We start from the raw sequence: 27,522 nt of genomic DNA, 5'->3' as shown, positions 1-27,522 counted from the left end.
GGACCCCGGGGGGATACATTGGGGGGGTGGAGGTAATATAAAGTACTGGACAACCCCTTTAAGCATTTTTCTTTTAGGATGGTGTGGACACAAAAAAAAAAAAATAATAAAAACAAAAACACAGGCAATTCAGGCTTTTTTTTTCTTCTTTTTTTTAACATTACAGTGTATGTAAAATAAGTCACAGAAATCCAGCGCACCACCTGCATTTCCACACTTCTGGAGCACGGATAGTACCTGGTCAGGGCGCAACATCCGATAGAGAAAGCAGAAAAATCCAGCTCACAGATGAAGTCCAAAAAGTGCATTTTATTTTCCAAGGTACATTAAGCAAAGATTAAAATTGTGTGTTCACAAAAAAAGAATGCAGGCATCTTTCGACGCGTTTCGATCGGCAAGCGCTCTTTGTCAAGGTTTTCCACCTGTGATTTAATTGACTTGTTTGGCAATTAGGAAATTGGTGTGTGCACATGTTGAAATTGTTTTTAAATATTGTGCGTTCACTTGGATGGTATCTTGACAAAGAGCGCTTGCCCCTCGAAACGTGTCGAAAGATGCCTGCATTCTCTATTTTTGTGAGCACACAATTTTAATCTTTGCTTCATGTACCTTTGAAAATAAAATGCACTTTTTTGGAGTGTGAGCTGGATTTTTCTGCTTTCTCTATTGTATGTAAAATAACACACTAATAATTCCATATGGAATGTATTTTGAAAAGAATGGACTTTTACGGACACTGCTATAGCAAAATGCCTACTTTTAATTTTTTTTTATTTATAATAGGCAATAAGTGGGTTGATGCAAGGGGAGGTAGGGGTTTACAAGAGAAAATATATATTTTTTCATATATACACTACCGTTCAAAAGTTTGGGGTAATTTAGAAATGTCATTTTTTAAAGAAAAGCACATTTTTTTTTCAATGAAGCTAACATTAAATGAATCAGAAATACACTCTATACATTGTTAATGTGGTAAATGACTATTCTAGCTGCAAACGTCTTGTTTTTATTGCAATATCTACAGAGGTGTAGCGAGGCCCATTTCCAACAACCACCACTCCAGTGTTTTAATGGTACATTGTGTTGGCTAACTGTGTAAGAAGGCTAATGAATGTTTAGAAAACCCTAGAAAACCCTTGCACAAGTATGTTAGCCCAGCTGAAAACGGTTTGACTGATTTGAGAAGCTATAAAATTGACCTTCCTTTGAGCTAGTTGAGAATCTGGAGCATTACATTTGTTTGTTCTATGAAACTCTCAAAATGGCCAGAAAAAGAGAACTTTCATGTGAAACTCGACAGTCTATTCTTGTTCTTAGAAATGAAGACTATTCCATGCGAGAAATTACCAAGAAACTGAAGATTTCCTACAACGGTGTGCACTATTCCCTTCAGAGGAGAGCACAAACAGGCTCTAACCAGAGTAGAAAGAAGTGGGAGGCCCCGCTGCACAACTGAGCAACAAGACAAGTACATTAGAGTCTCTAGTTTGAGAAATCGACGCCTCACAGCTCCTCAACTGGCAGCTTCATTAAATAGTACACGCATAACGCCAGTGTCAACGTCTACAGTGAAGAGGCGACTCCGGGATGCTGGCCTTCAGGGCAAAGTGGCAAAGAGAAAGCCATATCGGAGACTGGCTAATAAAAGGAAAAGATTAATATGGGCAAAAGAACACAGACATTGGACAGAGGAAGATTGGAAAAAAGTTTTATGGACAGACGAATCAAAGTTTGGGGTGTTTGGATCACACAGAAGAACATTTGTGAGATGCAGAACAACTGAAAAGATGCTGAAAGAGTGCCTGACGCCATCTGTCAAGCATGGTGGAAGTAATGTGATGGTCTGGGGTGGCTTTAGTGCTGGTAAAGTGGGAGATTTGTACAAGGTAAATGGGATTTTGAATAAGGAAGGCTATCACTACATTTTGCAACGCCATGCCATACCCTGTGGACAGCGCTTGATTGGAACCAATTTCATCCTACAACAGGACAATGACCCAAAGCACACCTCCAAATTATGCATGAACTATTTATGGAAGAAGCAGGCAGCTGGTATTCTATCTGTAATGGAGTGGCCAGCGCAGTCACCAGATCTCAACCCCATTGAGCTGTTGTGGGAGCAGATTGACTGTATGGTAAGCAAAAAGTGCCCATCAAGCCAATCCAACTTGTGAGAGGGGTTTCAGGAAGCGTGGGGTGAAATTTCGAAATTTCTAAAGATTACCTCAGCAAATTAACAGCTAGAATGCCAAAGGTCTGCAATGGGAGCATTCTGTGGCGAAAGCAAAGTTTGAAGGAGAAAATTATTCTTTCAAATAAAAATCATTATTTCGAACCTTGTCAATGTCGACTAGATTTTCTAATTATTTTGCAACTCATTTGATAAATAAAAGTATGAGTTTCCATGGAAAACACAAAATTGTCTGGGTGACCCCAAACTTTTGAACGGTAGTGTATATTTTTTTGTTAGACTTGAACCTGCGGCCGTCTGTTTTCTTGAATTATATACAGGAATACAACAGTTTGGGCACCCCTGGGCAAAATTACTGTTATTTTGAACAGTTAAGCAAGTTGAAGATTAAATGATCCATAAAAGGGCTAAAGTTAAAGAGGACATTTCCTTTGTATTTTAGGTAACACAAATACACTGCTCAAAAAAAAAATAAAGGGAACACTTAAACAACAGAATATAACTCCAAGTAAATCAAACTTCTGTGAAATCAAACTGTCCAGTTAGGAAGCAACACTGATTGACAATCAATTTCACATGCAGTTGTGCAAATGGAATGGACAATAGATGGAAATTATTGGCAATTATCAAGACACACTCAATAAAAGGAGTGGTTCTGCAGATGGGGACCACAGACCACATCTCAGTACCAATGCTTTCTGACTGATGTTTTGGTCACTTTTGAAAGTTGGTTGTGCTTTCACACTCATGGTAGCATGAGACGGACTCTACAACCCACAGAAGTTGCTCAGGTAGTGCAGCTCATCCAGGATGGCACATCAATGCGAGCTGTGGCAAGAAGGTTTGCTGTGTCTGTCAGCGTAGTTTCCAGAGGCTGGAGGCGCTACCAGAAGACAGGCCAGTACACTAGGAGACGTGGAGGAGGCCGTAGGAGGACAACAACCCAGCAGTAGGACTGCTACCTCCGCCTTTATGCAAGGAGGAACAGGAGGAGCACTGCCAGAGCCCTGCAAAATGACCTCCAGCAGTCCACAAATGTGCATGTGTCTGCACAAACGGTTAGAAACAGACTCCATGGAGGGTGGTATGAGGGCCCAACGTCCCCAGATCGGGGTTGTGCTCACAGCCCAACACCGTGTAGGATGCTTGGCATTTGCCACAGAACACCAGGATTGGTAAAGTCACCACTGCCGCCTGTGCTCTTCACGGATGAAAGCAGGTTCACACTGAGCACATGTGACAGATGTGACAGAGTCTGGAGACGCCGTGGAGAGCAATCTGCTGCCTGCAACATCCTTCAGCATGACTGGTTTGGCAGTGAGTCAGCAATGATGTGGGGTGGCATTTCTTTGGAGGGCCGTACAGTCCTCCATGTGCTCGCCAGAGGTAGCCTGACTGCCATTAGGTACAGAGATGAGATCCTCAGACCCCATGTGAGACCATATGCTGGTGCGGTTGGCCCTGGGTTCCTCCTAATGCAGGACAATGCCAGACCTCATGTGGCTGGAGTGTCAGCAGTTCCTGCAAGATGAAGGCATTGAAGCTATGGACTGGCCCACCCGTTCCCCAGACCCGACTCCGATTGAGCACATCTGGAACATCATGTCTCGCTCCATCCACCAACGTCACACCACAGACTGTCCAGGAGTTGGTGGATGCTTTAGTCCAAGTCTGGGAGGAGGTCCCACAGGAGACCATCCGCAACCTCATCAGGAGCATGCCCAGGCGTTGTAGGGAGGTCATACAGGCACGTGGAGGCCACACACAATACTGAGCCTCATTTTGACTTGTTTTAAAAGGACATTACATCAAAGTTGGATCAGCCTGTAGTGTGTTTTCCACTTTAATTTTGGGGGTGACTCCAAATCCAGGCCTCCATTGGTTAATTAATTTGATTTCCATTGATTATTTGTGTGTGATTTTGTTCAACTTCATACAGAACAAAGTATTCAATGAGAATATTTCATTCATTCAGATCTAGGATGTGTTATTTGAGTGTTCCCTTTATTTTTTTGAGCAGTGTGTGTGTGTGTGTGTGTGTGTGTGTGTGTGTGTGTGTGTGTGTGTGTGTGTGTGTGTGTGTGTGTGTGTGTGTGTGTGTGTGTGTGTGTGTATATGTGTATATATCTATATATGTAGATTTCATCTTTTAAATTTTAAAAATTACAAAAAGGAAAATGGGCTGAAGAAGAAAAAGTTTGGGCACACTGCATGGTTAGTACCTAGTAGCACCCCCTTTTTAAAGTATCACAGCTTGTAAACACTTTTTGTAGCCAGACAAGAGTCTTTCAATTCATTCTTCCTTGGAAAATTCTTCCAGTTCTGTGAGATTCCTGCATCGTCTTGCATGCACTGCTATTTTGAGGTCTAGCCACAGATTTCCAATGAATGTTCAGATCAGGGAACTGTGAGGGCCATTGTAAAACCTGCAGCTTGCGCCTTTTGAGGAAGTGTATTGTGGATTTTGATGAGAGTTTAGGATCATTATCCATTTGTAGAAGCCATCCTCTTTTCAAATTTTTTACAGATTGTGTAATCTTTACAACAAGAATTTGTTGATATTTCATTGGATCCATTCTTCCCTCTACCCATGAAATTTACCCACTGTCATTGGCTGCAACACAAACCCAAAGCATGATTGATCTACCACATGCTTAAAGGTTGGCAAGATGCTCTTTTCCTGAAATTCTGTGCCCTTTTTTCTCCACATATACAGTACAGACCAAAAGTTTGGACATACCTTCTCATTTAAAGATTTTTCATGACTATGAGAATTGTACATTCACACTGAAGGCATCAAAACTATGATTTAACACATGTGGAATTATATACCTAACAAAAAAGTGTGAAACAACTGAAAATATGTCTTATATTCTAGGTTCTTCAAAGTAGCCACCTTTTGCTTTGATGACTGCTTTGCACACTCTTGGCATTCTCTTGATGAGCTTCAAGAGGTAGTCACCGGAAATGGTTTTCACTTCACAGGTGTGCCCTGTCAGGTTTATTAAGTGGGATTTCTTGCCTTATAAATGGGGTTGGGACCATCAGTTGTGTTGTGCAGAAGTCTGGTGGATACACAGCTGATAGTCCTGCTGAATAGACGGTTAGAATTTGTATTATGGCAAGAAAAAAGCAGCTAAGTAAAGAAAAACGAGTGGCCATCATTACTTTAAGAAATGAAGGTCAGTCAGTCTGAAAAATTGGGCAAACTTTGAAAGTGTCCACAAGTGCAGTTGCAAGAACCATCAAGCGCTACAAAGAAACTGGTTCACATGAGGACCGCCCCAGGAAAGGAAGACCAAGAGTCACCTCTGCTTCTGAGGATAAGTTTATCTGAGTCACCAGCCTCAGAAATCGCAGGTTAACAGCAGCTCAGATTAGAGACCAGGTCAATGCCACACAGAGTTCTAGCAGCAGACATATCTCTACAACAACTGTTAAGAGGAGACTTTGTGCAGCAGGCCTTCATGGTAAAATAGCTGCTAGGAAGCCACTGCTAAGGACAAGCAACAAGCAGAAGAGACTTGTTTGGGCTAAAGAACACAAAGAATGGACATTAGACCAGTGGAAATCTGTGCTTTGGTCTGATGAGTCCAAATTTGAAATCTTTGGTTCCAACTACCATGTCTTTGTGCAACGCAGAAAAGGTGAACGGATGGACTCTACATGCCGGGTTCACACCGTGAAGCATGGAGGAGGAGGTGTGATGGTGTGGGGGTGCTTTGCTGGTGACACTGTTGAGGATTTATTCAAAATTGAAGGCATACTGAACCAGCATGGCTACCACAGCCTCTTGCAGCGGCATGCTATTCCATCCTGTTTGTGTTTAGTTGGACCATCATTTATTTTTCAACAGGACAATGACCCCAAGCACACCTCCAGGCTGTGTAAGGGCTATTTGACCAAGAGGGAGAGTGATGGGGTGCTACGCCAGATGACCTAGCCTCCACAGTCACCAGACCTGAACCCAATCGAGATGGGTTGGGGTGAGCTGGACCGCAGAGTGAAGGCAAAAGGGCCAACAAGTGCTAAGCATCTCTGGGAACTCCTTCAAGATTGTTGGAAGACCATTTCCGGTGACTACCTCTTGAAGCTCATCAAGAGAATGCCAAGAGTGTGTAAAGCAGTCATCAAAGCAAAAGGTGGCTACTTTGAAGAACCTAGAATATAAGACATATTTTCAGTTGTTTCACACTTTTTTGTTAAGTATATAATTCCACATGTGTTAATTCATAGTTTTGATGCCTTCAGTGTGAATGTACAATTTTCATAGTCATGAAAATGCAGAAAAATCTTTAAATGAGACGGTGTGTCTAAACTTTTGGTCTGTACTGTTCATTTGATCATTGAGGCCAAAAGAGTTCTATTTTAACTACATCGGTCCACCTGACTTGTTTAAATGTTCTTTTGCATACTTCTGATGCTGAATTTGATGAGGAGAACGCAGTAGAGGTTCTCTTCTGATGACTCTTCCATGAAGGCCATATTTGTGCAGGTGTCTCTGAACAGTAAAACAGTCTACCACAACTAAAGAGTGTCCTAAATCTTTCTGAAGGTCTTTTGCAGTCAAGCAGGGGTTCTGATTTGCCTCTCTGGCAATCCAATGAGCAGCTTTCACTGAAATTTTGCCTGGTCTTCCAGACCTCATCTTGACATCCACTGTTCCGGTTTGCATCATCTGGCCTTTCCCAACAATCATAGTGAACAAGCCATAACCCTAACAGGCTAACTAAGGTCTGAAACCTTGATCAAAGTTATCTGAGCACACAAATCTCCAAGGGTGCCCAACCTTTTTCATCAGCCCATTTTCCTTTTTGTAATCTTTAAAAATGTAAAAAAAAAAAAAGACTATTTTTTGCCTAAAATACAAAGGAAATGTGTCATCTTTAGCCCTTTTAGAGAGAATTTCATCTTCAACTTACTTAACTGTTTACAATAACAGTAATTTTAACCAGGGGTGTCAAAACGTTTGCATGCCACTGTACATAGTGGTCTCCTACAAAGCTGAGCTCCACAGGAGTACCAAGATGGCAGCCACACGGGATCTTTCAGCAGGTCCACGGTTATCATAGTTATTCATTGATGATCTGCAGTAATGTTGGTGAGGGCCAATGGGAGCCAGTGTGTGCACGCACTGGCAACTTATTTGTTGAAGTGTAGCTGTCAATTTGTTAACCATTTACAAAACACATTTTTGGTAATAAGATTATATTACACTTTTGAAATGAACATTGGTAATCGAAAAAGCAAGAAGTTGGAAGTGACAAGGACCATTTAAGCACTTACATTGCACACGCCCCATGCCACAGTGCATTCCTCTGAAGTGGCTGATGCTTGGTTAGCTTGACATTCTATACCTAGAAGAGATATTACAAGATTTTTGCATTAATGAACGGATTTTGTAGTTACATCACTTTAAATAAAGCATCCTAAATCTTTTCCTTTATATGTTTTACAAGGATTATTTATTTTAAAATATACACGATACCTGTGAGGACAGGGCTGCACACAGAACAACAGTTACATAATCGGTAAGAATAATTAAACATGGCGCTGATAATTACACATGCCCAGCAAACAGATGTACTACACATTTTTTTCTTAAAAAGGGGAGAACCCTTTTAAGAAACATTGTGCGTGTGTGTGTGCGTGCTATACAATGTATCATGGCCAAAAACATTGGCACCCTTGAAATTGTTCCAGAAAATTAAGTATTTCTCCCAGAAAATTATTGCAATTTTCTTGTTTTGTTATACACGTTCATTTCCTTTGTGTATAATGGAACAACACAAAAAAAAAACAGAAGGGAAGGCAAATTGGACATAATTTCACACAAAGCCCCCAAACTGGGCCGGTCAAAATTGTTGGCACCCTAAATGTAATATTTGGGTGCGCACCATTTGGAATAAATAACAGTAATCAATCGCTTCCTATAACCATCAACAAGCTTCTTACATCTCTCTACTGGAATTTTGTACCACTCTATTGCAAACTGCTCCAGGTCTCTCATATTTGAAGGGCGCCTTCACCCAACAGCAATTTTATGATCTCTCCACAAGTGATTAATGGGATTTAGATCTGGAGTCATTGCTGCCACTTCAGAACTCTCCAGCGCTTTGTTTCCATCCGTTTCTGGGGGTTTCTTGAAGTATGTTTGGGGTCATTGTCCTGCTGGAAGACAAATGACACAAACCCAGCTTTCTTACACTGGGCACTATATTGCCACCCAAAATCCTTTGGTAATCTTCAGATTTCATAAGGCCTTGCACGCAGTCAGGGCACCCAGTGCCAGAGGTAATAAATCAACCCCAAAACATCGAGCATGCAAATGAACTTCCCTGAGACGGTATACGATAGGTTGTGCAGGAACACTTTGGTTATGCAAACAGATTGTTGCAGCAGCGGTCCGGGTGGCTGGTCTCAGACGATCTTGAGGGTGAAGATGCTGGATGTTAAGGTCCTGGGCTGGTGTAGTTACAAGTCGTCTGTGGTTGTGAGGCCGGTTGGATGTACTGCCAAATTCTCTGTACGCCTTTGGAGACGGCTTATGGTAGAGAAATGAACATTCAATTCACGAGCAGCAGCTCTGTGTACATTCCTGCAGTCAGCACGCCAACAGCACACTCCATCAAAATGTGCGACATCTGTGACATTGTGCTGTGTGATACACTGCACATTTTAGAGTGGCCTTTTATTGTGGTCAGCCTAAGGCTGTGTGCCCACGATGCGTTTTTGGTGCGGATACGTATTGCATACCTTATCCCATGACATTCTGCAAGTTCTGTGCACATGGTCAGGATTTTTTCTGCGCGGATTTTACTCGCAGAAAAATACAGACATGACCAATTCTTGTGCGTTTCTGCATGCGTATTTGCCTGTACAATGCATTGGAAAAAAGTAATCGGGTTACTAGGGGCACAAGCACACCTAGTAACCCGATGTTTATCATGGTTACCACTCTGCTACAGTGAGCGGGAGGTTACCGCTCACTTTAGCAGGCTCGTAACCATGATAAACAACGGGTTACTAGGTGCGCGTGTGCTCCTAGTAACCCAATGTTTATCATGGTTACCAGCCTGTTCCTGCTTCAGCAGGCTGGCAACCAGGAGCAGGACATAGTGGAAAGATTCTTTCCACGATGTCGCTGCTCCCCTGATCGTTGGTGAGCCTGCCTGTTTGACAGCTCACCACGACCACATAGCGACGCAGCAACAATCCCTGACAGGTCGTATCGTTGCAGCGTCGCTAAGTGTGACGGGGCCTTTACTCCCCTTAGGGTAATGTGAATGTCCAGACTTTTATATCATTGTGCTGAGGTGGTTGGCTCCGTTGGAAATAAAAAATTAAAACCTTTTATCCTTTGGAGAGGATTTATTTTTATCCATAACTTTCTCCAGTAATCGTCCAATGGTTTACTCTGGACAAAAAAAAAAAATTGGATTTGGAGAGAACATCACTAGTCCACATTTTCAGCCACAGGGTCTGTCTTGCCATATTTAGACAGCACGGATGTTCTGGCAGCGATGTTAAAGGTCTCAGCAATAGGTCTCCCTGCTGGTGTCTTGTACATCTAGAGCACACATGGCAAACTCTGGCCCGAGGGCCAAATCTCATTGAGTTCCCCTTCAATGGACGTCTTCAAACAGAGGCTGGACAGACATCTGTCTGAGATGATCTAGTGAATCCTGCTTTGAGCAGGGGGTTGGACCAGATGACCCAGGAGGTCCCTTCCAACTCTACCATTCTATGATTCTATGAAATCTGGCTTGCAGGGTGATAATATTTGGCCAGCAACGCCGGCACTGCCCCTCCATTATACTGTAAGGAGAACTAGGTGAGGCCATTATACTGTATGGAGGACTACGGTACGTTGAGACAATTATACTATATGTAAGACTATTATACAGTATGGAGGACCCGGTGGGACCCATTATTCTGTGTGGAGGGGTGTTAATACATATGAAGGTTGGCCCATGACTTTGTTAATTTTGACCCTCTCTGTATTTGAATTTGACATCTCTGATCTAGATGAAGTCTTATCCCTTTTACTCCTTTCATAAGTGTCTCATCTCAGATGATATTTTAACTGTCCTAACCAACGACATACAGAGCTGACCACACCTGTAGAGGATACATTAGTTTAATAAAGTCACAGATGTTTCCCAGGATTTCTTTTGTAGGCAAGTTTTTTGGTAACTTGGGTCCTTAGGCCACGGCCCCACAATCAGTATTTGGTCAGTGTTTTTTCTCAGGAGTGGGAGCTAAACCCAGGTGAGGAGCAATCAGAGAAAAGGTAGAATAGAAAAAAAGTCACCAATTCCACATTTATCACCCACTCCTGGTTTTGGCTCCCACTCCTGAGAAAAAAATACTGACCAAATACTGATATCTAAAGGCCACAGCCCCACTAAGAATCAAACGAAAGTGTAGCAGTTTTCTGTACTTGTGCCACTTGTTTGTCAATCTTGGGGATTTCTGACCAGCAAATGGAAACCTCTCATCTGAGGAGCAGTGGTCAGATGTCGCTCTGGATATTGCTATTCATCTAGAATTCGATTCCTGACAATCTCATATATTGGAAACACAGTTTTCTTCTTGGACCTCAACCCATTAAACATCATGGACAGTCATTTTCACCTCTTCTATAGCCATAGGGCTTCTTACTGCTTGAAGCAATTCTTCCATATCTTCTGAAGAAAAGTAGTACTTCATATTTTCCTGAACCATCACGGGATTAATAAATTCCCCTTCTACCAGAAAGTGTGTACTTTTGATTGGGAATCAGACTAAACAAGCGGCGTAGGTGGGTATATCTGAGAAAATGAGGCTAGAACTCTTGACATAGCGCTTTGATTTCATCTATTAAATAAGGTTTTTCTCTAATTTTTAATTAGTAGAATATTTATATTACAGACATCATAAATTCCGATCAACGTTTTATCTTAAATCAGAGTTAGTTTACCTATATAGATCAGATAAAAGGCAAAACCGTGGAAGAGGATATAAAAACTATGACCGCACTACCCACCTAAGATAATAGTACCACCCCTCCCAGGCTACACTTACTGGGCCGGCTTTGTGCCGAGCTCTGCAGATTCACAGTGAGGATGAAGCATCTTCAGTTTCAGGCATAATGGAGACAGCAAGTCACCAGGAACATGTCCGGTCTGAGAAGGGTCTCAGTCAGGGCTACTTAATAGGTAGTCACCAGAACTTCTATGCACTACCATCCAATCAATGGAGGAGTCTTCTCCCTATGACTGCAGGTACCAATGTGGATACACCGCATGCCAGGGTAGTACAGGAATGCCATTGCTGGTAACAGCATTTCCCCTGGAGCATAGTCATTTATGCCCCCGGACCAGAAACATCATCTGTGCAACCGAAAGTGCATCTTCTCACCGGCTTGCAACCCAAAAGTATGTGTCATGTGACCACAGCGCTACTCACAGCTCGATAGACAGCAGGGACATGCTGAATTCAGAATGGAGAGGGAAAGAAGCATTGGGAAGGTGAGTGACAAAGGAACTCAATAACAACTGGAATCAACAGACACCTCATTAGAGATGGAGGGGTGATGAAAAGTCCAAAAGAAACAGCAGCGGCACATAAAAAAAAAAAAAATAGAAAATCATAGCCATCAACCTCATCTGCTTGGAGAGTTCACAATTTGAGATAACCAGCAATCTTGTCACCAGCTACATAATTCTATTACTTGAAGGGAATGTCACCTAATCCAAGATCAGCATAATTTAGGGTCCGAGGAGATAATTTGCATATTCCCACTGCATTTTGGGGTAAGTGAAGAGTCTCCGCGAGCTCAAAGAACACTGGATTTTGGCTGTTGGAGCTGAAAAGAGGACATCGGTAAACCAGGGGAGGAGTCCTGAGGAGATAATTTGCATATTCCCACTGCATTTTGGGGTAAGTGAAGAGTCTCCGCGAGCTCAAAGAACACTGGATTTTGGCTGTTGGAGCTGAAAAGAGGACATCGGTAAACCAGGGGAGGAGTCCTGAGGAGATAATTTGCATATTCCCACTGCATTTTGGGGTAAGTGAAGAGTCTCGCGAGCTCAAAGAACACTGGATTTTGGCTGTTGGAGCTGAAAAGAGGACATCGGTAAACCAGGGGAGGAGTCCTGAGGAGATAATTTGCATATTCCCACTGCATTTTGGGGCAAGTGAAGAGTCTCCGCGAGCTCAAAGAACACTGGATTTTGGCTGTTGGAGCTGAAAAGAGGACATCGGTAAACCAGGGGAGGAGTCCTGAGGAGATAATTTGCATATTCCCACTGCATTTTGGGGCAAGTGAAGAGTCTCCGCGAGCTCAAAGAACACTGGATTTTGGCTGTTGGAGCTGAAAAGAGGACATCGGTAAACCAGGGGAGGAGTCCTGAGGAGATAATTTGCATATTCCCACTGCATTTTGGGGCAAGTGAAGAGTCTCCGCGAGCTCAAAGAACACTGGATTTTGGCTGTTGGAGCTGAAAAGAGGACATCGGTAAACCGCGCGCCGGTAGGCGCGCGCATTTTGCAGCTTTTTTTTTTTAAGCTTTTTTCACTGTTTTCAGAACATTAACAATAAGAACATGGAAGAGTCCAGGAGCCATTTGGTGAGCTGCATATCCTGCTACATGTTCACAGACTTGCCAGTGGAAAAGCCAAACTTCACATGCCAGAAATGCAAGCTTGTGTCCCTGTTGGAGGAAAAGTTGCGAAATCTAGAAGAGAGGTTAACTACCTTGAAAATCATTAAGGAAGGTGAAGAGTTCTTAGACAGAGCAGAATTATCTCTTCATGATTCAGAAAGAGAAGAAATTCGAACTGCACCTGACGAAACAGAGGAATGGAAGCATGTGACCCACAGAAGCAGGAGGATCGAGAGGCAGTCAGCACCCATACTGCTCAGGAACCAGTACCAGGCTCTCACGCAGGAGAACCATGAAGAAATACAGCAAAATAAGACTTTGCCAGCAATGAATAACCTTGTAAGCCCTCAGAATCCTCCTGGATGGAGAAAGAAGAATGTTGTGAAGAAAAAACGGAGAGTGGTGGTTATGGGGGATTCCCTGTTAAGAGGAACAGAGGCCGCTATCTGCAGACCAGACATAACCTCAAGAGAAATGTGCTGTCTTCCAGGAGCAAAAATTAAAGATGTGTCTGACAGGATATCAAGACTCTTCAGACCTACAGATCACTACCCATTCCTGCTAATACATGTGGGGACAAATGACACCGCAAGAAAGGACCTGGAAACCATCTGCAGTGACTTTGAAGACTTAGGCAAGAAAGTGAAAGAATTGGGAGCGCAGGTGGTCTTCTCATCCATCCTCCCAGTGGATGGCCATGGAACAATGAGGTGGAATAAGATTCTACAGGTGAACAACTGGCTACGTCGATGGTGCCGTCAACAAGGATTTGGATTTCTGGATCACGGAATGAATTACCTATACGATGGACTACTTGCTAGAGATGGGGTGCACCTTACGAAGACTGGAAAACATGTATTTGGAAGTCGCCTTGCTACACTCATCAGAAGAGCTTTAAACTAGAACAATGTGGGAAGGGAAGCAAAAGGCCAGAAAAAGCCATACAGCTGACAAATACTATTGAGATCTCTGCTACTGGAAGTGGAAAAGAAGAACAAAGACAAAACAATTTAAATAATAAAAATATGGGAGGAAGAGAAACCAATCACAAACTAAAATGTTTTTATACAAATGCACAAAGCATGGGCAACAAACAAGGAGAATTGGAACTACTAATGCAGGAAAAGAAATATGATGTCATTGGAATCACTGAAACTTGGTGGGACGATACACATGATTGGAATAAAAGGCTAAAAGGATACAACTTATTTGCAAGAAACAGACTTGATAAACGAGGAGGAGGTGTTGCATTGTATGTTAGAAAAGCGTATATCTGCACAGAGATTGAAGCTTCAGAGACTGGGAGTTCTGTGGAAACTGTTTGGGTAAGAATACAAGGAGAGAACAACAGAAAGGACACCATTGTAGGCATTTACTACAGGCCACCTGGGCAAGCTGAAGATATGGATGAACTCTTTATGTATCAAATGACCAAGTTCTCCAAAAAATATGACGTAGTGGTCATGGGAGATTTCAACTATCCAGACATTTGTTGGGAATCTCTCTCAAGTAAAACTAACAGGTCAAGCAAATTCTTATCCTCTCTTGCTGACAACTTTATCTTCCAAAAGGTAGGGGAGAAAACAAGGGGATCTGCTACTTTGGATCTAATCCTTATAAACAGGGAGGAAATGGTTGAGGAGGTAAAGGTGGCTGGGACCCTAGGAGGCAGCGATCATGCTATTATAGAATTTTGGATAACTAGATGAGGAAGACATGTGAAGACTCAAACTTCAAGGTTAGATTTTAGAAAGGCAGATTTTAAGAGACTCAGAAAGAGAATAGGAGGGATCCAATGGCTGGATGTCCTTAAGGACAAAAATGTCCAGGAAGGATGGGAAATTTTTAAAAATGAGATTCTCAAAGCACAATCGTTAACAATCCCGAAAAGTAGGAAGAATGGGAAGCATTTAAGGAAACCAGGATGGATGAACACAGAACTTAAACACATGCTAAAAAGAAAGAAAGAAATGTTTATTAAATGGAAAGAGGGAGGCATATCTAAAGAAGATTATAATGCAGTCTGCAGATCCTGTAGGGCACGTATCAGGTTAGCTAAAGCTGACAATGAATTAAGGCTTGCAAGAGATGTCAAAAGCAATAAAAAAGGATTTTGGGGGTATGTCAAAAGTAAAAGAAAAGTCAAAGATGCTATAGGATTTTTACAGCATGAAAATGGAGAAATGGTAAGAGAGGATGTTGAGAAGGCCGAACTTTTTAATTCCTATTTTGCATCTGTTTTCTCTCAGAAAGAAAATGTAACATCAACTGATCTTCACTGTCCTTTTAAAGGAATAGAGGAATCCAAGTTATCTGTAAACCGAAAGATTGTGAGGGAATATTTAGCTAACATAAATGAGTTCAAGTCTCCAGGTCCAGATGAATTACACCCCAGAGTACTGAAGGAGATCGTAGAAGAAATTTTAGAACCACTCTCCATAATCTTTGAAAATTCTTGGAGAACAGGAGAAGTCCCAGAAGACTGGAGAAGAGCAAATGTTGTTCCTATCTTCAAAAAGGGGAAGAAGGTGGACCCAGGGAACTATAGGCCGGTGAGTCTGACTTCTATACCAGGAAAGATCTTTGAACAAATTATTAAACAACATGTATGTAAGTACATGGATAAGAATGAAGTGATTAACCAGAGTCAGCATGGGTTTGTAACTAACAAGTCATGTCAGACTAACTTAATTTCCTTCTATGACAGAATCACTGACTGGGTGGATCAGGGAAATGCTGTAGATATAGTATATCTTGACTTCAGCAAAGCATTTGACAAAGTATCTCACACCATCCTTATTGAAAATATGACCAAGTATGCAATGGACCAGGCAACTGTTAGGTGGATTCATAACTGGCTTAGTGATCGGACTCAAAGGGTGGTTGTAAATGGCTTCACATCCAGCTGGATGAATGTCTCAAGTGGGGTACCACAGGGCTCCGTCCTGGGACCTGTATTGTTCAACATCTTTATCAATGATTTAGATGAAGGAATTGAGGGTAAGCTGATTAAATTTGCTGATGACACAAAGCTAGGAGGGATAGCTAATACTAGAGAAGAGAGAGAGAGGATTCAAAAAGACCTAAATAAACTGGAGCAGTGGGCAGCAACCAACAGAATGGTTTTTAACAGGGAAAAATGCAAAGTACTACATCTGGGCAATAAAAATGAAAAAAGCATATACAGAATGGGAGGAATAGAGCTAAGCAACAGAACATGTGAAAAAGACTTAGGTATACTAATAGATCATAGACTGAACATGAGTCAACAGTGTGATGCAGCAGCAAAAAAGGCAAATACAATTCTGGGATGTATTAACAGAAGCATACAGTCTAGATCACGTGAAGTCATTATCGGTCTTTACTCCTCTTTGGTCAGACCTCATCTGGAATACTGTGTACAGTTTTGGGCACCACATTTTAAAAAAGACATAGACAAACTGGAGCAAGTTCAGAGAAGAGCGACCAGAATGGTGACTGGTCTGCAAACCATGTCCTATGAGGAACGGTTGCAGGATTTGGGAATGTTTAGCTTGCAAAAAAGAAGACTGAGAGGAGACTTAATAGCTGTCTACAAATATGTCAAGGGCTGTCACATTGTAGAAGGATCATCTTTATTCTCATTTGCACAAGGAAAGACTAGAAGCAATGGGATGAAACTAAATGGGAGGAGACACAGATTAGATATTAGAAAAAACTTTTTGACAGTTAGGGTGATTAAAGAGTGGAACAGGCTGCCACGAGAGGTGGTGAGTTCCCCTTCAATGGACGTCTTCAAACAGAGGCTGGACAGACATCTGTCTGAGATGATCTAGTGAATCCTGCTTTGAGCAGGGGGTTGGACCAGATGACCCAGGAGGTCCCTTCCAACTCTACCATTCTATGATTCTATGATTCTAATTCCAACGACGTGTCACTTATTGGGTTGCAGTTTTGATAAAAATTACTTTTAATGAGCAGGAGATTATCACTAGAGAACTAGTAATCTGCTGCCAGGTAGTCCTCCATATTCATGAGCTCTGTATAACCGCGCTACTGATTGGCAGCTTTGTGTATTCTGCGCATAGGCAGAAAGGTGCTAATTAGTGGTGTGAGCGGGTTTATGGAGAGCGCATCATTCAGAGAACTGGTAGATCTGCAGCAGACTAAACTAAAGCAAGCAGGCCAGTAAGTGATACATAGCTGGAATCAGGGTCTCTACCCCTACATCATACTGCTCTCAGATGGCAAAAACCTGGTGACAGATTCCCTTTAATCTCAAACATGCCCCATAAGGGCTCATTCACAAGTCAGTGTTGAAACATGTAGGTGAAAAAATGGTATCGGTGTCAGTGTGTCTTTTGCCATCAGCGTTTTTCACGGATGGATAAAGAAATTACAAAGCTTATCCTGTACTTTGCAATGTTCAATACAGACAGCACATGGATATGGTACAAAGATTCCATCAGTGTCCTCTACGTTTTTTTTTCCACAGATCCATAAGACTTTTATAGGCCTTTTTCATTCATGCTGCTGTAAAAACACACACAGACATGTCTCCGTGTGTTTTGCATGGTCACATTGTCCATGGGGAAAAAAAACCCCACCACGAACATGTGAACAGCAACATAGATTATAATGGGTACGTGTGGTATCCATGAAAAAAAACAGATACAAACACATACATCTGAATGAGGTCTAAAGACAGGAAAAACACTGGAATAGAATTGTGGTGGGATTATAACATATCTGGAATTCCTGTAAATAATTAGGGTGTGCAGTTAACCTCACACAGATCGAATCCTACCACTCATGACCCTTGAGGAAGCCATCTTGGAAACGCGGTCCACACTTGGTTAGCTTTGAGAACTCGGATATATACTTTGTTCCTTTTCATGGACACCTCAGTGTATTATTCTTATGGTAACTACACTGAGTTCACCATTATTGGTGTATGTCTTATATAATCCATTATGGCACATACATTTATAGAGGGAGGTAAGCTATTACTGGCACAACTATAAAACATTGCTTCATACGTGTTTATCACCAACCTAGTCAAGTGAACTATTGTTTTTCTGCACCATTCTTCTCCTGGCTATCCATGTTTTTTTTGTTTTTTTTTAATTATAAGCCATGACTTATTGTCTGGACAGTTAAGTGATTTTTTTTTTTTCTAGATTTAGGTTTTAGATATGATGTGCAGCATTTATAGGTTTGTTTTTTTGGATGTTTGCTACGTACATAAGCAAGGAAGGAGTGTTGGCTAATTTGCAGTGCCAACTTTATACACTCCTCACCATGAAACTGCAACACCAAGAATGAAAAGTTATTGCATTCTATAAATCACAAGATCGATATAAAATTTTAATATGAAAAAAATATATACATATAAATATGGAAACAAAGTTTAAAAGACATCTTGATTTATTCAGTACCAGTTATGAGCACCCCCTGCAGAAATACATGCACTTACACACCTTGGCGGCTATTAATGGTTGGTGAAGGAATGTTCTGTGATGCTCGATGTACTTAGGCAAATCAGCAAGATCTGCTGCGGGCGGCTTCCTTTGTAACTGCTGACAAATAACATCTAGATTTGTTCGATGGAAGACAAGTCAGGAGATGCTGCAGGTCATGGTAGCAAATTTAGGCCACAAAAGGCTAGGTGCATGTCGTTCGTCCTAAAATGTGAGAACATGCAGTGTTGAAAACTTTTGGGAGACTTTGTAGAAATGGCCGTACTATTTTTCTACGAACAAATCAATGCAACGCCAACGTGGAATGAAGACTAGAGGGGTATAACTACCGTATATTATGCTATCCCATACTATAATCCAGGGAGGGGGACCAATGTGATACTTCCTCTTGAAGGCCTCTTCATAGCATTGCCCATGTTGTCTCCAGTCCAATCTCCGGCTATCATTTCATCCAAGACAAAAGCAGGTCTCATCACAGAATAGGATCGACCTACATTTCAGCCTCAACTGCAATCTTGTTCTATACCATGGTATCCTTTGAGAATTGTCGGTAAGGTCAAGGCAGAGGCCTTCACGAGGGACCGTCACACTGGTCCTATTGGACCTCTCAGGTCTTTGTTTCAGGCACACTAACAGCTCGACATTATAATGATTGGGTGGTGGAACCAGTGGTACAGCCATTTCTCTAAAGTGTCCCAGAAGCAGTTTTTCCAAACATGACAACAGGAGGCTGCATGTTGCTCACACTAGAGCAAACAGTCTGCAAGGCATAAATGTGCTACCATGGACTGCGGTGTCTCTGGGCTCATCGGTCATCGAACATATCTGGGACGTCATAGGTAATTGCAAAGGGAGCTGCCAGCAGCGGATCTTGAGGATTTGTCCAAGTTCATTTGGTGCAACAAAACAGTCCTCAACCAATTATTAATAACATCACTGATAGCCAAAGTGTTGGCATTTCTGTACATAACAAGTACTTGATACTGAATTAAATCAAGAAATTTGGCAACTTATGAAAAGAAAGTTTTCATTAACATGTCTATAGATGTTGGTGTGATCACCATAATTTTACCACTTTTTTCTTAGTGTTATAATTTCAATGTTGAAAAGTATCTGTGATGGGGTAGGACTCTACCCAGTTTCCTGTCCATAAGGAGGGCCCTTGTACCAGAGGAGATTCTGGATGGCCCTATATTAGGGTGGGTGGGTTTATCCTGGGAGCGTGGAACGCTTCTGAAACATGGCTGACCAGGATAGCCAAGAGCAGCAGCAAAAGCAAACCCCCGCCCCCTCCTCATCAACGGACGGACGCCTCTTACACGGACAGCCGCTCGAGCAATCGCAGTGGCAGCCGCAGGAGCAAGGTGTCAAACACCTCTGGACCATCCAGAAAGGAATCATCGGTTCCTCTACAGCCTCCGAATCCAGTACCCGTTTGTGACTTCAGGGGTGAGTGATCTTCGTGAATGTCACCTTTTAGTAATGGGAAGTCTCTTATGTGCTTCCTTTTGTAGGAGCCTAGGAAGAGTAGCGCCAAGCAAAAGCACAGGGAATCCATAGTCCACGCAGAGGTTCAGGGATCCCTGAAAGGGTTGTTTAGAGGGAAGAAAAAATCCCATAGAGATGTCTCCTCCAACTCTGATTCCTCCCAGTCCAGGGATCTATGGCTGAGCGATTCATCATCCTCTTCCTCATCGGATAGCGGTAGATCCTGCTTCCCCATTGAGAGTACAGACAGACTGGTTAGAGCAGTCAGATCAACCATGGGTCTGGGGGAGGAGAAAGCATCCAAATCCCGGGAAGACGTTATGTTTGCAGGCCTTGGAGGAAAAAAAAAAAAAAAAAAAAAAGGTACCCCTTTGAAGAGAAGGACTCTGAGCCTTTGGATAAAATCCCCAAAGTTGACGGGACTGTAGCCAGGTCATCCAAAAAAAAAATCTTCCCTACCCTTGGAGGATTCAGACATCCTAAAGGATGCCCTGGATAAAAAGGCTGACTCTTTTCTGCATCACACTTGGAAAGCTGCAGCAGGAGGCCTGAAGCCAGCGGTAGCTGGCACCTGTGTGGCGAGATCTCTAATGATGTGGCTCCAACAATTGGAAGACCAATTTAGAGATAAAAATATCCCTAGGGATAGAATCCTTTCAAATCTACCCCTAACCCAGGCAGCATCAGCCTTCCTGGCAGACTCTTCAGCGGACTCTGTCAGGCTTTTGGCTAGATCAGCAAGTCTATCTAATGCTGCCAGACAGGCCTTGTGGCTCAAGGGTTGTCCAGGCGACCTACAATCCAAACATAAATTATATTCCTTCCCGTGTGACGGCAGACTCCTGTTTGGCCAGAAGCTGGATGACCTTTTAGAAAAAGCGGGCGATAGGAACAAAAGGGTTCAAAGGATTGTCAGGGGACTCAAAAAAGGTTTAGTTTTCGGAGGAGAAAATTTAAAATCGGGGGGGGGGGGGGGGGTCGCCCTCCGGGAGACAGGAGAAGATGGGAGTCCAAATGAAAGAGGGAGTCAGGCTATATGTTTGGAGGACCGTCCTCAAATACAAAAAAGTCTTCCCAATGAATGACACCAGGCCGGAGGTAGGTTTGGGGGGGGGGGGGGGGGGCTTTCCCACTTTCTTCCAGCTTGTAAAGCCATTATATCAAACCCCTGGATTCTGAATATTGTGAGTGGTGGCCTGAAAGTACGGTTCAGCCAGATTCCTCGCCGGACCTTTATGATTTATGAAAAGGAAGGTCCAGGAAGAACAAATAGCCCTGGAGTCGGAAATATTAGGGCTAGTAGAGAAAAGGGTCCTTCTCGTAGTTCCGATACCACAAAGGGGGAAGGGGGTTCTATTCCCCTCTGTTCATGATGAAAAAAAAAAAACAACGGGTCCTTAAGGACCATCAACCACCTCAGGAGTCTAAACCAGTTGATAGAAAACCAGACCTTCAAGATGGAGTCAGTGAGCTCGGCAGTGAAGCTCTTGCACCACAATTGCTTTATGGCAGTAATAGACTTGAAGGACGCATATTATCACATCCCAATTCATCCAGACTACTAGAGGTATCTGAGAGTAGCCCTGTTCATTCAGAAAGAGCTGAGACATTTTTCAGTTTACTGCCCTACCCTTTGGCCTCTCCATAATTTCGTGAATATTCTCGGGGCTAATAGCTGAAGTAACAGCCTTTCTATGAATCAAAAACGTAGTGATCGTTCCCTATTTACACGACTTTTTAGTAATAGGGAAATTAGAAGTCCAATGGTCCAGTCATCTTCTAGAAGTCACGGCTGTGTTACAACAGCTAGGGTGGTTGGTAAATTTCCAAAAGTCAAAACTAACCCCCTCACGGACTCAGATCTTCCTAGGCCTAATCCTGGATTCTCGTCTCCAAGCCTGCTTCCTCCCAGAAGACAAGGTCCGCAAAATTATCAATTTAGACTTGAAAGCCATACGGTCTCCAGTGATATCCCCAAGAGAGGCAATGTCCCTCCTGGGCTCTATGACAGCCTGTCTCCCAGCAGTCAAATGGGCTCAGGGGCATATGAGACTTCTTCAGTGGGAGGTCCTGTCAGCTCAGAGGTCCTTCAATGGGCGTTTAGAAAGCAAGTTTTCTCTCTCCCCAGAAGCTGTAGATTCCCTTTCATGGTGGACAGACAGGGGAAATCTGACCTCAGGCGTGCAGTGGTCCATACCAGTAGATCGGATGATTACGACCGACACCAGCAGCTCCGGATGGGGGGAGGGGGTCATCTAGCAGAGCTCTCAGTACAGGGTCACTGGACATACCAAGAGATGGGGGCATCCTCAAACTTAAAAGAACTTTGGGCAGTGGAGAAATCCCTATTAGGCTTCCTTCCTCACATTCAGGGTCACCACATTCAGGTCAGGTCCGACAACCGGACATCAGTAGCCTATGTAAATCACCAGGGGAGGAACAAGGTCACGCTCCCTGATGGCTGTGGCAGACAGAATCCTTCATCTGGCAGAGAAACACCTCCCATCCCTCAGTGCCCTTCACATAAGGGGGGGGGGGTGGAAAACGTAAGGGCAGATTTTCTCAGCTGCCACACCCTAAGACTGGGGGGAATGGAGCTTAAACCCAGGGGTCTTCCAACAGATTGGCTGTCCCCATAACTGGACATAGATCTGTCCGCCACAAGAGCAAACAGGAAAGTAGACAGATTCTGTTCCTTAAACCCAGCAGAAAATCCCCATGCTGTAGATGCCCTCCAGATTCCTTGGAAGTTCAGGAAGGCCTGTGCCTTTCCCCAGTTGGTATTGGTTCCAGCAGTGGTGAGGAAGATTCGGGAGGATGGCGCAAGGATAATTCTTATAGCCCTTTTTTGGCCCAAGAGGCCTTGGTTCTCCCTGCTTCGACTAATGTCGATTTCAGATCCCTGGGTTCTACCAGAAAAGCTGTACCTTCTCATCCAGGGACCAGTATTCCACGCCCAAGCCAGAGGTTTCCATCTTGCGGCATGGAATTTGAGAGGTCACTACTAAGTAATAAGTGGTTTTCACCAGGGTTAGTCTCTACCTTGCTGGGTAATAGAAAACCAATAACGACTAAAATTTATAACCGAGTCTGGAGGAAGTTTCTAGAATTTATTGATGCCCAGACAAGCCTCCAATCAAGGGAATCCTGGAGTTTCTGCAAAAGGGGCATGACCTGGGTCTAGCCATGGGGACTCAAAGTTCAGGTGTCGGCCTTGGGGGCACTCTAATTGTAACTTGGCTGGGAACAGGTGGGTCTCTAGATTTATCAAGTCCTGTGCCAGAGCCAGACCGGTTCGGTCCCTTAGAGTTCCTTCCTGGGACCTGAATTTGGTCTTGAACGCACTTACCAGTGACCCGTTCGAGCCCCTACAGGATGTCTCTCCAAAGATCCTCACCCTTAAGACCATCCTCTTAGTGGCCTTAACGTCTGCTCGTAGGGTGGGTGACCTGCAGGCCCTTTCGGTTGATCCTCCCTACACACAAATTTATGATGATAGGGTCACCTTGAGACCAGATCCAGCACACCTTCCCAAAGTGGTATCTAGATTTCACTGTAACCAGGAGATTGTACTACCCTCATTTTGCAGAAATCCCCAAAAAAATTAGGGGAAGTTAGGTTCCATAACCTAGATGTTAGAAGATCCCTACTACAGTACATTAACATGACTAGTGTATGGAGGAAGGACCACTCCTTGTTCCTGGCCTTTCAGGGGAATAGGAAAGGTCACGGAGTGTCCAAGGGTACCATTGCTAGGTGGCTTAGTGAGGCCAATTGTTTAGCATATACATCCACAGGAGTTCCAGCCCCGGACCATGTCAAGGCTCATTCCACCAGCGTAGTCGCAACCTCATGGGCGGAGAGGGCAGACGTCTCAAATCAATCAGATATGTAGAGCTGCTACTTTGTCTACACCATCCACCTTCTATAAACACTCTCGGTTGGATCTGTCCTCCTCTGACCTCACCTTTGGGAGAAGGGTACTTCAGGCAGTGGTCCCTCCTTAGGATGCTCATAATTCTCCAAAATTCTCTCAAGGTATGCTGTCATTGGTGAGGGGAAAACACCAAGGTTACTTGCCTGTAGCTGGTTTTTCCAGAACCCATGACAGCACCCGTAGTCCCCCCCCCCCTATTTTTTTGTTTCTCACACTCTGGTGTGCACTGTTTTGGGTGTTATATATATTGTAGGTGTTGGTTATAGGTCTAACCTTTTTGGGAGGTCCTCTCAATGCTCTGTAAACAACTGAAGAAAGGGAGAGGTACTGCCCTTTTATTTCAGACAGTTTCCTGTCTTTGATGGGGCGGATCCCTCCCTCAAGGTGTGCTGTCATGGGTTCAGGAAAAACCGGCTACCGGTAAGTAACCTTGGTATATTTCTGTTAATGATGATTATGGCTTACAGCCAATGAAAACACAAAAGTCATTATCTCAGTAAATTAGAATACTTTATAACAGCTTGAAAAAGGTTTTTAAAATCCAAAATGTTGGCTTACTGAAATGTATGTTCAGTAAATGCACTCAATACTTGGTCGGGGCTCTTTTTGCATCAATTGCTGCATCAATGCGATGTGGCATGGAGGCGATGAGCCTGTGGCACTCCTGAGGTGTTATGGAAGCCCAGGTTGCTTTGATAGCAGCCTTCAGCTCGTCTGCATGGTTGGGTCTGGGGGTCTCATTTTCCTCTTGACAATACCGAATCTATGGGATTAAGGTCAGGTGAGTCAAGTCAACAGTCTTCCCCATTATTGTAGAGCATACTGAAACAGACTAAGGGACCTTTCTAAACGTGTAGGAAGCCTTTGCAGGTGTTTTTTTTATTATTATTATTATAATTTACTGAGATAATGACTTGTGTTTTTGTTGGCTGTAAGCCATAATCATCAACATTAACAGAAATAAACACTTGAAATAGATCACTGTTTGTAATGACTCTATACGAGTTTCACTTTTTGTATTGAAGAACTGAAATAAAATCAACTTTTTGATGATATTCTAAATTTAGTGAGAAGCACTTTTAAGTGGTATGAAAGTTTTGTCCCAATAGTCATGTAACATCAGAGACCTGATGCCCTCACTGTCTCTGGAGCAGATTCCTCAGATTTTGTAGCAGGTAATAAATCCCTCTGACAGATTTAGTCCTGTGTGAAGAGTCAGAAATTTATATTCCCAGACCCTTTGGAGTTTTTGTGATTTGAAGTTGCCTTTCAGATCGTGTATTTTGTGTCCTGGAACACAGAAATGTTTTGGGGTTTTTGGTCTGTAATTGTGTGGTGATGAGACCTCATTCTTGCTTTCAGTTTCGGTCCTGTTTCTCCAATATGAAGACCCCCAGTAGGTCATATAGTGCACAGAATTAAGTACACCACAGTGGAAGAACATTGAAACATACCAGGAATCTTATAGTCCTGTTTTGCGTTGCAGATCTGTCTCCCATGTGAGGTCATTATATCAGTTCAGGTTGTGCAGCTCATGATTATTTTCTGCTTTTTCTTTTTTGGAGTAATTGACGGCTAGGGATCCTTATTGCTCCAGTGATCTATTCTCAACAATGGAGGAGAGGTGGTAGCCTAGGTTTAAAGTTTGTTGTTTTTTTTGTTTGTTTGTTTTTTTTAAAGATGGGTTTAGTGTTCATTACTGTCTGTTCGGATATAAATCATATCTGTTCTAATCTAAGACCATGCTGTAGACAATGGACTTTTTAACGTGTTTCCGATGGAAGCCGTCCATTGGTTATGTCAATTGGTTTCCAATATACTGATGTCTGGATTGAACCATTTTGGATGGTAACCGGAAAGTTTATTTTTGTATTTGAATAATCCAATGTAAAGTTTATGTGGAGATCTGAAATTCCATGAAAGATTCAATACTTTTGAAGTCTTGTTCAGGCGCAGTCCAGATTATTAACATGTCATCGATAGAGCAGGATGCAAAAAAAATAAAATAAATAAATAAAAAATTGCCAGTTTAGCTATGAAACGGTTGGCATACTGGGGTGCCAGTGAATAAATTTGGCGAGTTCATACAGACGCAGAAGGGATCCCTTTGTCTTCAAGAAACATTAGGCGGTTAGCCCATCGTGTGTGATGTTAGAATGTAGGGAGCATCCATGGTTTCTTAGATGGCACCCTTGGGGAGCGGACCTATTTCTTACAAATAGTTTAAGGACATGCTCTACTTATTCTGAGATTTTTTTCAGTGAGTATTCCCACCCCTGAGATGAGTGTCAGGGGTGGGAATTGCAAACATTTAACAGAAGACTGGAAAACCATCAAAGTGAAAGGCCTAGGTTGTTGAGCTCAAATCAAGGGAGCCGGTCAGTTAAGTCGCAGTCTATACCAAGACACTGATAGACGATGGCTGAATTTAGCCTTAAAAGGAGTTGGTGATTGACACGTCATCTACGGTCATTGTCAGGACAGACGTCATTAACGAGGAATGTGGCTTACAGGGAAAATAATCAGTGCAGATGATTACCATAAATAAGTAATTTCTAGATTCTCATTTCCATTATATTTATAAAACTTTGCAAGTAAAGCAAGTACATTCACAAGTAGCAGAAATGCTGCATTTTACCAATTAGTAAATCTGCGGAGGAGTATAGTAGAACCAAATCAGACATGTTAGGGTGTGTTCACATGCTGCATTTTGACGCAAAAAAAAAAAAAACACATCATTTCTGTCCCATCAAAGTGAATGAGATTTCTGAAAGTTCATGCTGCCTAATTTTTCCTTAAATATTTGAAGCAGTTTCCCACAGTGCCTAGGGGAAAAAAAAAAAAAAAAAGTATTCATACTTTGTGAACTTTTCCACAAACTTAATTGTATTTTGTGATACACCAAAGTAGTATGTATTTGTGAAGTTTAAAGGAAATTGTACATAGTTGTCTAAAAATAAAAAATTGTAACACGCATTAGTATTCAGCCCCCTGCAGTGTAAAAGCCCCAAATAAAATCCTAAGTGTCTATTTGCCTCCAGAAGTCACATTTTTAGTAAATTGAGTCCACCTGTGTGTAATGTATTCTTAGTATAAGTACAGCTGTTCTGTGAAGGCCTCAGGAGGTTTGTATGAGAACATTACGGATCAAACCATGGAACACACCAGACAGGTGAGGGATAAAGTTGTGAAGAGTAAAGCAGGGTCAGGAGAGTTATATTATATCATTTATTAGCCATTGAACCCGTTCTACGCCTAGGTGGTGAGCATTTTTATTGGTATATGGTCTCCCATGCTGGTATGTGTGGTATGTGCTGCCCCCCTCCTGGTATTTGTGCTGGCTCCCCATCCCTCATGCCCAATCCCGGTACACGTGGCACCCCTCACCCCATCCCCAATCCTGGTATATGCATGGTCCCCTCACCCCACAATCCTGGTATATGCATGGTCCCCTCACCCCACAATCCTGGTATATGCATGGTCCCCTCATCCCTTTCACACTGAACACACATACAAAAAAAAAAAAATAAACAGTTATACTCGCCTTTCTTTTCTGCACTCCAGCGCTGCAGAGTCCTGTTCTGCCGGAGGCCGGGGGAAGAGAGAGGCGCCGAAGCACCGCGCTGTCCGGCGCCATTTTGCTGAAGACACACTGTAAATGTGTCTTCAGTAAAATGGCGAAGGATAGCGATATGCGCACGCGCCGATCCGACGCCTCACTCCGCCCCCGGTCTCCGGCCAGAAGAGAGGCGCCGTGGCAACGCTCCTCCCAGTCAGTTAAGTATCTAAGTATGGCAC

At 42.9% G+C, this 27,522-nt stretch overlaps 1 protein-coding gene across 1 annotated transcript in view; it reads right to left on the bottom strand.

The window, feature by feature from the left end:
- RBX1 (ring-box 1) overlaps window positions 1–27,522 on the bottom strand; it is a 54,280-nt gene that overhangs the window by 6,462 nt on the left and 20,296 nt on the right. Inside the window, exon 3 of the mRNA XM_073642697.1 lies at window positions 7,478–7,548. Within this exon, the coding sequence (XP_073498798.1) occupies window positions 7,478–7,548 (71 nt within the window). The remainder of the gene's footprint in view (window positions 1–7,477; window positions 7,549–27,522) is intronic.

The sequence above is a fragment of the Phyllobates terribilis genome, unplaced genomic scaffold (genome assembly GCF_046119375.1).
Source record: "Phyllobates terribilis strain yellow unplaced genomic scaffold, ASM4611937v1 Scaffold_8__6_contigs__length_399053987, whole genome shotgun sequence".
NCBI classification, from domain to species: domain Eukaryota; kingdom Metazoa; phylum Chordata; class Amphibia; order Anura; family Dendrobatidae; genus Phyllobates; species Phyllobates terribilis.
Note: the sequence above shows the minus strand (reverse complement) of the source record. Positions and strands in the feature narration are given on the sequence as shown.